The sequence below is a fragment of the Plasmodium reichenowi genome, chromosome 6 (genome assembly GCF_001601855.1).
Source record: "Plasmodium reichenowi strain SY57 chromosome 6, whole genome shotgun sequence".
Classification (NCBI taxonomy): Eukaryota; Apicomplexa; class Aconoidasida; order Haemosporida; family Plasmodiidae; genus Plasmodium; species Plasmodium reichenowi.
The window spans coordinates 792,325-804,265 of record NC_033651.1 but is presented as its reverse complement, the minus strand read 5'-3'; the positions used below and the strand labels follow the sequence as shown (position 1 = coordinate 804,265).

Genomic DNA, 11,941 nt, shown 5'->3' with positions numbered 1-11,941 from the left:
TACAATATATATTATATTATATATATAGATGGAGGAAAAAGTAAAAAAAGGAAAAAAAAAAAAAAAAAAAGTTACCCAATTAATGAAAAAAAAAGCCGCTTATAAATTTTTAATCAAATAAAAATAATATATATATTTTTAATTTATATATATAATAATATAATATAAAATAATATTATGGAAACATTATAAATACAAATCTTTATAATATAAAGTGTAATAGAAAAAAAAATTAAAAAATAAAAATAATATTAAAAATTTGTATTTACAAATTAATGATAATATTTTATGTATAAAAATATATCCTTTTATATATTTTAATATTTATAAGTTTTTTTTATTTATTTTTATATTTATTAATTATAATTAATTTTTTTTTAAACTTTTATTATTCAAAATAATGTAATATTATATATATATATATATATATATATATATGGTATACTTTATTATATTTTAATAAAAATAGAAAATTTTATTCTTATTCATTTCTTTATATATTTTATTCAGAATTTTTGAACAATTCAAATGTTTTTTATACCTTTCTTATTATATATAGAAGAAATACACATATATATTATAAATACGTAAAAATATATATATATATATTTATATATATATATAACTGATTTCTATTCCGTAATAATATTTAGGCGTCACCCCTTATATATTCTCATTTCTTTATTTTTTATATAATACACAAAATAATATATATTTTATAAAAATATAATTGTTATATTTATTTAATTTAAATTTTTAAATACAAATTGTATTATTTATAAGGTTAAAAAATAAACAAATTGTTAAAATTAAAATAAAATGAAATGCATTTATATAATTATAGTACATCAATATAATATAATATAATATAATATAATATAATAATGTTTCATGTTGGTGTGTTATTTCTTAGTCTTTTTTTTTTCCATAGTTCAATCTATTATTATTACATTTCGCTTCATATTTATAAAAATTATAAAATCTAAAGAATATATAATTCAAATATAAAATATATTATACATACACATATTTATATATTCATATATTCATATTAATATTTTTAAGTCATAAATCTCATTTTTTTTTTTTTTTTTTTATATATTGGCATATTTCAAATTTTCCCAAAAATCCTTTTCTTCCATTTTTTTTTCCTGACTTGTTAAGGTATTTAAATTTTTTTTTATTTTTTTGCATATGTTAAAAATATAGCTTATAATATTTTTGTCTTTTATGCTGTTGTAAATATCTCGAAAATTTATTGAGTGTACAGTCCAACCTAAAGAATATAAAGAAAAGAAAACAACTTATGGAAAATTAATATATATAAGAAAATTAAATAAATATGTATATATATATATATATATATATTTTTTTTTTTTTTTTAATTTTATAATAATATTAATAACCTTTTAAAGCTAACTGTTTTTGCCTGAGCTCTGAGGATAACAATGGCTTGTTGGACGGGTATAAAACATCCTACAACAAAAAAAAATATATATATATTTATATATATATATATCTATATATATTATTATACAATTATTATAAATATATATTTTTATAATTCTCACCTCGTATGATATTAAATCGATTAAATGTCTCTCGTATGGAAATGAACAACAAATGTTGTAAATATTTTCGTGCGTATAGGATCCTTTATATTCAATATTTAGCTATAAAAGGAAAATATATAAATAAATAAATAAATATATATATATATATATATATATATATGTATTTTTTTTTTTTTTTTTTATTAATGTGTGTGGGTGTTTTTTTTCGTTGTTTTTTATTTTCCCTTACGAAATTCAATATATCTGTAATAATATGATCAAAGTGAAATATTTTCACCTTCTTCCTCTCCTTTTTGGTGATAAGATGGTTGGCCCCTCCATTGCTAATATCTTCGATATTAAAATTTAATATATAATAAAAAAATTTAGCAATATTTAAATTATTATCAATATTTTTGCATATTTTTTTATTATTCAATTGTAGATTAATTATTTGATTTTCTTCTTGGTTTATCAAATTAACAGTTGTTTTTTCATAGTTTAAATCGATATATATATTATCCTCACAAATGTATACATTATCAAATACTTTTATCCATAGATATGTCATATCTTTATTTTTACATATAAAATCTGTAAAATTATATATATGATAACATACTTGTTTAGATAATGTAAGAAATTCATATGAATAAGAACTATTTGAATATTTTGATATTTCACTTAAAATATGATATAAATAATTATAATTATTTAATATAATATTTACATATAATAACTTTAATAAGATTAAACAACATTCTTCATCACCTTTTTCTATATAATTAAATGATAGATTATCCTGTTCATCATTATATAAAAGATTAAAACTTATATTTGGATTAATAGTTTTACATACATTATGTGATATAAAATTATTGGTATTATCATTATTTTCTATTTGAATTGATTTATCCAAATATTTTTGCTCTAAATCTGTTTCATATCTAAAATTCATATATTCTTGTGATAATTTTTTAGCTAATTCCAATTTATTATTTGTTAAAGTTAATATATAAATAAAATTAATTAACATAAAAGAATTTATACCTTTTTTTTCTTCAAGTATCATATGTTCTATAAGATCATATAATTTTAATATATTATCATCTTCATAATGTATGTTAAAGCATGCATATGTTAATGCTATACAACTATTCATATCTACATAGGTTTTCATTTTATTTTTATCTATATCTATATCATATAAAGCATTTTTATTTTGATGATTATAATTATATATACTTGTATTATCATATGTATCTTGTGATATCTTTTCATTTTTAATAATTTCAAGATGGTTATCTCTATCATTACAATTAGTATTGTTTGTTTGTGTATTGGATTCATCAAATGTTAAAATTCCGTTAGTTAAAAAACAATTTTGATCTTTTTCTTCTACATTATTTAATATACGACTAGTAATAGAGTTAATTTTCTTTTTAAAAACACTTATAAGTTTTGGTCTTCTTGATAAGTGTGTTAGCATAATATATTTCAAACGTTTATTTGGATTAATATTACTTAAGAATATTAAAAATTCCATACTAGTACTTTTTAATAAAATGGGGATAATTTGTCTCATAATCATATTTATTATAACATCATCATACATATGCATATTATTCATAATGATTAATAAATTATTAACATCCTTTATATTTAATTGCCAGAAATTATTTAATCTAATTTTTATTTGTTCATATAATAAATCATTTACATATGGTAAATATATTTCTTCTTCTTCGTCTATAACATTTCCTACTTCTTTTTGTCCTTCTCTATTATTTTGTAAATGTACATATTTCAAATCTACATTATCGTCAAATATATTTATTATATTATTTACTTTATTATTATGTTTTTCCGGATGCATATTATTTTGGTCCTGCATATTATTATTAGCATTATTTTGATGATAATAATTATTATTATTTATATGATTTTTTGGTATGTGTGCAAAGCTGAAATAACCCCTGTTTTCATACTTTTGTAAATCCTTGATTATTAACATAATATTAATACAATCCTCTCCAGGTAATAATTTGTACTTATTTTTTATTTGATGTAGTATATAAGCTATTAATTGGAAGACCTGAAAATTGTGTACATTTAAATAACATATATTTTTTAAAGCATATAATATTAGAGTAAGATTTTCTAGGTATAATAATTTTTTTATTTGATATGCTTGTTGAATTAATAAATAATAAAACTTATGATCATAAATATCTAAAAAGGATGAGTGATATATAACATTTGTTAATTGTAAAGGAGTAAAAGAATATAAACATTTAATAATTTTATTTTTTAAATGATTAAATAAATCTTTATATCTATAATTATATTTAATTCGACTTAGACAAGTTAAAATCGATACAATATCTTTTGTAGTAATATGTTTCATATTCTCATTTATTTTAGTAAGGATATTAATATATAAATCATGTTTTTCTATATTAGTTGCATATGTATAGGACCATAAAATAATACATAAATTTTTTATATTCATATTATGTATATATATATTAATAGCATTATAAAATATATCATTATATAAATATTCATCATATTCATTTAATTTTGTTAGTGAATAAATAATATTAACAATATCTAAATAATTAGCTTCATGTATATTTTTTTCAATAATTTTTTTTACTTTTTTTACTAATTTAGATGTATAATTTACATTACTATAAGCCCATAATATATTACTTATATGTTTCATATTTAAATTATCAATATTATCTTCAATTTTTTTAGAGAGGTCATAATATACATATACATCTTTATATTTTAATTTTGATAAAGATGTAAGTAAACAAATGATATCATTTAAACAAATAAAACTAGAAGTATTCCTTTTTATTAAATCAATCATTTTTAATTTTAAACTTCTACTTTCATTAGTTTCAATAATTATATTACTTAAGGTATAAAACACACTACATATTTGTTTTGTGTTTAATTCATTTATTTTATTGTTTATACCAAATATTATGTCATTAAAAAAGTATGGATAATATTCTATTTTAACAAAAGCATAAAATAATTGTACTAAATTAGAGATTTCAAATCTATTCATATTTTCTTCAATCTTTTTAATAATACATAAAAACATATAATTTCTTATAATGCTTTCTTTTTGATAAGAATCAATTAATTTTGATATTCTTAATAAAGCACTACTCAAATTTATAATATCACAATTTTTTAAATTATTATACAAAACGTTTATTATTCCATTTACATTTTTTTCTTTTTTTATTTCTCTTTGTATAATTAAATTATCAATATTACCATCTATAATTGTGCTTAAATTCTCTCCACTTATTTTTTTTATAACATCATTTGCTTTAATTTCTACAATATTGTTATCTGATGATATTATATTATTATCTTCTTTATCTAATATTTGAGTATCCATACATCTCACTTTTTTTTCATCATCATAATGACCTCTTGATAATTTATCTATACATACCTTTGCTGATATATCATCCCTCTCTTCTATAAAAAGAGATTTTTCCCAATCCATAGACACATTACATTTTCTATTATTATTAATGGGGTCATTTAAATCGTTAATTAAAATATCGCTAGCTAGCTTATTATTTTTTTTACCATATGGATTTATTTGTGAAAAATCGGTTTGATATTTCATATCTTCTTGAATTAAATGGTTTATATCAATTTCGTCTTTATGATCATTTAATTTATCATCATTTTTTTTTAACACATGTTCGTCGACATTTTCCATCTTTAAATTTTCGTTTGAATTTTTATGCACATATAAACCTTCTTGATATATCTCATCATACGATTTAATATCGGTGATATATTTTTTATCATTTTTTAAAAATGTATCAATATCTTCATTTATATTTCCTAAATTTATATTATTATTTTTATTTTTTTTAATATAATGATTATAATTTTTCTTATGTTCCTCCTTATCTGAATAGACACATGTATCATCATACATATTTTGAAATTTCTTATTATTTGTAATAACATTTTTATTTCCTTTCTTATATTTCTTATCCATATTATTGTTTTGATTATCTAAATATTTTTCATCCTTTTTTATTTTTTCATATTCTCTATTAATTTTTTCATCCATATCTTTATGAAATGTTTTAATTTTCTTTTTCATTTTTGAATAATCTTCTTTTTCTTTAAGTATTTCCCATAAGCTTTTTTCTTCATCATGTAAAGTAACATTGTTACTAAAGCGATTTATTTTATCTTTATCTATATACTTATTTTTTAATTTTATATCATTATATTGTTCTATAAAATTATTATATGTTTTATTACTTAACAACAATTCGTTCTTTGAATTCATAATATCTTTTTCGTTAAATATTTGGACAGTACTTTGTTGTTCTTTTGTTTTATTTATTAATTCATCATTATCAAAATTGCTTAAAAATTCTTTTTGTTTATCTAAATATAAATCATTACTATCATGCGAAACATTATTTATAACATCACATATATTACTATTACTATTATTATTACTATTATTATTTATGTTGGATTTATTTATACTGCTAAATTTATGTATAAATATTCTACCCCTCAAAGGGTTACAATATCTTATGTTTGTGTAAGCATTTTTTATTCTTTTACTTGAAGAATAACAATTTTTAATAATATTATTTTTTATATACTTTTTCATTTCAAGAGAATTATAAACTATAAAAAAATAAAAAAATTAAAATAAAATATATAAATATATACATATATATAAAATTTTAAAAGTATCACATGTGTATAACACTTTTCAGATCCATCTCTTCATGTTTAATACATCCTTTTAATATGTTATCATTTTATTTATTCTTTTCATGCGAAAGTTCAAAAATTAAAATATAAATTATAATTCTACTGTCGTTTTTTTTTTAATATATCATTTATTTCGTTACACATATAAATAAATATATAAATAAATAAATATATATATATATATATATATATATATATATATATATATTATTACATGCTTCTTTTTTACGCTATAGGAAAGTACTTATGAAATTCTGTGTGTTTTAAAATAATACGCATGAAAAAAAAAAAAAAAAAAAAAAAATATAAACATTATATAAAATATTAAGATCAAGAATAAGCAATAAAAAATTTATTATTATTATAGAATTTATAGATGAACATTAATATACAATCAAAATAGATGTATCTTTTTGGAAAAATATATACATATGTATTTAAAATATATTTATATATATATATATACATATGTATGTATGTATAAAGTTTTATGGAACTCACATATTAATGAAGAATAAATTTAAAAAAATAATTATTATAATATGAAAAATGTATAATTATATTAATTTATAAAACAATATTTTTAAATGTTTCATTTAATTAAATTTGCTTATCATATAAATTAATTCATATAACTAAATAAGAGTTGACAGTTTGCCCGAGTGGTTAAGGGGTTGGACTTGAAATCCAATGAGCTTTGCTTGCGCAGGTTCGAATCCTGCAGCTGTCGGCAATTTTTTATAACAAAATCAACAAAAAAGGGAAAAAAAAAAAAGAATATATTATATGATATATATATATATATATAAATACATTATGCCTTATATATATTTATAATATTTATATATATTATTTGAAATATCGAATTTAATTAATTTATTAATTTCTATTATGTATATGTAATATCATATATTATTTAAAAATATCAACATTTTTTTTGGAAAAATTTAATTTGGGTCCTTATAAAATATTACATTAAAATGTTTAAAAAAAAAAAAAAAATAAATAAATAAATTATATAAACATAAATAATATATATATATATATATAATACATAATGTATTTTTTTACCCTTTGGATCATTTAAAGGAATACGTAAAAAAAAATATGATAAAAAAAAAAAAAAAAAAAAAGGAAAAACTTATTAGTTTTAAAATATATAAAATTTTTGCTTTTTTTAAAATGTTATTATAAATACATACATATATATATATATATATATATATATATATATATATATAATATATTTTTCTTTTTGTTAGTGTTGCCTTGCTTATTTTATAATTTTTTTTTGTTGGTTTAAAATGCTGGTGAATCCTTTTTTTTATAAAAAACTGCTGTGTTTAATGACTTACGTACTGATGCTCGTTGTATACAAGCTAAAGGTACTGTTGTTATACATCCAATTAATTTTTTATATGATAATTTATTAAAATTGAAGAATGATCTTAAAAAATTTAAAGGGTCGATAATTTGATTGATATGAGAACTCCCTGAACTTATAATAAGTTTATTTAAAGGTATAGTTAGAAAGAAATTATTTAGATTTAAAGAATAAATAACATATTGAAAATCATCATTTCCTTTAATAAATGATGATATTTCAAAAAATATTCCTTTATCTATAGCCCCTTGAATATCAGATTTACGAAGAGATACAAAAGATTTAGTCATATTAAAATATATAATGTCACAATCGAATTTACTAATAATCATATTTATTTCTTCAGCATTATCGATTTCAAAAGCTATTATATCGAAATTATTTTCTTTAATTAAGTTATTATATTCTTTTTCTATTTTATAAACATCTTGATATTTTACATTTAATCTTTTTAAAATAAAACTATTTATATTATTAGACAAATCATAATTTTCTTTTGGTATATATTTATATAATAATTCATTTATATCATTTTTTTTCTTTTTTGATATATCCTTTTCATTTTCATAAAATATAAAATCATCACATATATTTTTTATACAAAAATTATTTGATCTATTTATTAATATATAATTTTCAGGTATCATATTATTTATATTTAAAATATTATCATTCATTTTATTATTTTTATCTAACTGGTCAATAAAATAATTCCTCTCTCCATTTTTATTATTTAAATTATTCTTTTTATCATGATTATTATTATATCCTCTACAATTTATAACTTTCCATGTTATATCACACATATTATTATTATCCTTCTCATTCTTCAAATTATTATAATTTATACTTAAAGCAACTATATTATATCCTACATTTAATGCTTTATATATTAAACACTTATCATTTTTATGGCTTGAATGTTTTATATTTAAATTAATATACATTTTAAGGCTTTTTTTAGTTATTTCATTTTTTTTTTCTTCTTACATAATATAAATAAATAAATATATAAATATATATAAATAAATAAATACATATATATATATATATATATATATATATATATATATATTTATAATATATAAATTCTAATCATTTGTCATTTTATCTTAAATATACAAAAAAAAAAAAAAAAAAAATTAAATTATTTTTATTGCACGAAAATATTTTTTTTTTTTATAAATATATATTTTGCGGTATATATTCTATTTTGTTCATATATAACCTATAAGTTGATATAAAAAAAAATAAAAGATTTAATAAAAGTTTAAAAAAATATTATAAAAAAGAAAAAAGAAATTATTATATTTTTATAATTATTCCCTTGAATTTTCTATTATAAAAATGATAATACCAAAAAGGTGTTCATATTTTGAACATTCAATTTTTTTTATTTTTGTAGATTCAATATTATAAAAATTAATCCATATATATATAAAGAGGTACATATAAAAAAAAAAAAAAATATATATATATATAATATGTATATATATATATATATATATTTTATATATTATTTCTTTTTTCCTATTTCAAAAAAGGAAAGATAAGATAAGATATGATAAGAAAAGAAAAAAGTTTTTAGTAATATATGTAGCAAATATTTTTATCTGTATATATTAAGTTGTAATGTTATTAGCCTTTATAAAATATAACCACACGAATGATATATATATATATATATATATATAAACAAATCATGTTTAACATATAACAAATGTAACAATTTATTTAGTAGTATAAAGATAACAAAAAAATAATAGAATAAAATAAAATAATGTAAAAGAAAATATTATAAATGAATAAATATAGAAACAAAATAATTATATAATACCTATACACATATGTATGTATATTATAATATGCATATTTTTATATTTATATATACATATTTGTAATTTATTAAAAATTAAAAAAATAAAATATACAGATTTTTATTTATTCCTTTTTTAACATAAAAATATATAATTACCATGTTTCTCAAATGATAATAAAAAATAAAGTAAATAAATAAATTAATATATATATATATATATATATATATGTTTATATTTATATTGCGTATTTTGTTCAAACCATTTATTTGTCATCCGTTTATATTTAATTAATATGTTCATTTTGCTTGCCTTCATTTATAGACGAATCTGTATTATATGTAAGATCGTTAGGAGATTTTATGTAACCATTTGTATCCTCATCATTATTATTTTCAATATATTCTGTATGATATTCATTTTCCTCATTATCATATTTTTCATTTGTATATTCGTCATAATATGCTTGATCAAAGGACCCTTCGCCCCCTTCATTGTGATAATTATCATGATCGAAACTAAACACATTACTATCATTATTATTGTGTATGTTTGAAGGTGCATTTATACCAAGAGTTCTTCTATTTTTTGATGAGGAATCATCACCTTCAGTACTTAAATTATTAAACAAAGGACTTTGTGGTTGTATATTTCCATGTAATACATCATTCATCATGGGTGCTATGAATCCAGTAATTTGTGGATCTACCCATCCTTCTGGTACTTGCCCAAATACATTTTGTAAAGATGATATATCATTTTGTTCATATTGTTGAGATGGTACTAAATCAAGAAATCTTGGTTTTGGTAAACTTGGTACAGGTATAAATTGATGCACTTCAATTGCATGCAATTTAAATGATATAGAATCCAATTTTCCTGCATCTATTGGTGGTTTATCAACCTTACCTAAATATTCTATAGATGGGTTCACTGGACTTTTCTCTATAAAATCACTAGAATAGCTAGATTTTGTATTTGTCTTTTTTTCCAGCTGTTTCTTGACACTATTTAAATCTTGTTTAAAAAATGATGCGAAATCTTTAGGCATAGATTTAGGATATCCTGTATTTGGATCTATATCATAATTATTTTCATCTTCTCCTTTATAATTATTACAACAGTTATTTTGATAATTTGAGTAGTTTTGACCATTGTACATTTCATCATTTTCTTTGATAGTATCTTTCTTAAAATAACAAAAAGGCCAATTTTTTTTTTTTTTTCTTCTTTCTAAATTTTTGTTTTTCATAAATTCATTGTATTGCGCATCATTATCTTTTTGTACACCTGTTAATCTTGCTACATCTAAAAGTGATTTCTTTACAGATTCGTCCACATGAAAATTGGACATACCATTATAATTATTACTAGTATTATATATATTATTATTATTATTATTATTATTATTATGCATATTACTATCATTATATATATTACAATGATTACCATTCATATTAATGTCATAACCAAAAATATTACTATTTTTTAACAACACCTCAGAAGGAATATCTAGAGCTTTTTGATGAGGATTCATAACTTCAGATGTATTATGAAAATGTACAGCGGGATATGGAACTATTAAAGGTGGAGGACAATCAAGTTCTACATCAATTTTGGGAACATATTTACATACAGGTACATCCTGATATTTTTCTTTCCATTTATATTTTACGACATCAATTTCTTTTTCAACTTCATTAATTCTTGGTATAATTTTTTCTTTTATATCAACTATAATTTCCTTTTCAACAAATTTATCAACATATTTAATTTGAGGAATTTCTACTTGTATAATTTTTTGTTCTCCTTCATATTTTGGAATAACACGAGGAATCTCTCTAACATCCCAAGTCGGAGAAAAGACAGGTGTATATCCTATAGGCATATCTACTTCTACAGGTTTTTCTATTATTTTCTCTTGAGGTATATTCACTTTTTTTTCTTTATATAATAATTCTACAGTAGGTACATCATGTTTAGTTTCTTGAGAATAAAAGGTAGGCTGTACAACATCTTGAATTTCGTAATTTACACATTCTACTATTTTATCTCGAATATATTTATCTTGGTATACAGGTACACTAAAAACGGGTTGATCTCCTTCTAAATTTATTATTGGCCTTTCATTGATATTTTCATATATATTGTGTTTCCCATCTTTATTAAAATATATTTCGTTATATTTATTAATATAACCTGTATTCAAACCATCGTCCTCTTTTTCTTTTTTTTTACACCAGTCATTAAATGTTAATGTGCAGTGTTTTTTGTCTTCCATTTTTTCATCTAAGAAAATATATATGTATATATGTATATATTTATATGTATATATTTATATATATATGGTCTATTAGAGTAATGTTCTTTAAAGGAAAAACGCAGCTCCTTCAAAT

At 18.6% G+C, this 11,941-nt stretch overlaps 3 protein-coding genes and 1 non-coding gene across 4 annotated transcripts; 1 reads left to right on the top strand and 3 right to left on the bottom strand.

Moving 5' to 3' along the window:
- Positions 1-1,094: 1,094 nt before the first annotated feature.
- PRSY57_0620100 (hypothetical protein) lies at positions 1,095-6,237 on the bottom strand (the record flags this gene model as incomplete). Its single annotated transcript, XM_012906574.2, has 4 exons — positions 1,095-1,276; positions 1,407-1,476; positions 1,572-1,673; positions 1,804-6,237. The coding sequence occupies 4 exons, from the start codon at positions 6,235-6,237 to the stop codon at positions 1,095-1,097; spliced, it is 4,788 nt and encodes a 1,595-aa protein (XP_012762028.2).
- A 755-nt stretch (positions 6,238-6,992) lies between these two features.
- On the top strand, positions 6,993-7,074 carry PRSY57_0620000. The gene has a single exon. It is a non-coding gene; the product is annotated as a tRNA-Ser (tRNA).
- A 569-nt stretch (positions 7,075-7,643) lies between these two features.
- On the bottom strand, positions 7,644-8,675 carry PRSY57_0619900 (hypothetical protein; the record flags this gene model as incomplete). The annotated part of the gene is made up of 1 exon (XM_012906573.2): positions 7,644-8,675. One exon carries the CDS (start codon positions 8,673-8,675, stop codon positions 7,644-7,646), a length of 1,032 nt encoding a protein of 343 aa, XP_012762027.1.
- Positions 8,676-9,831: 1,156 nt separating this feature from the next.
- On the bottom strand, positions 9,832-11,826 carry PRSY57_0619800 (Pf77 protein; the record flags this gene model as incomplete). Its single annotated transcript, XM_012906572.2, has 1 exon — positions 9,832-11,826. The coding sequence occupies one exon, from the start codon at positions 11,824-11,826 to the stop codon at positions 9,832-9,834; it is 1,995 nt and encodes a 664-aa protein (XP_012762026.2).
- Between the last annotated feature and the right edge of the window lie 115 nt (positions 11,827-11,941).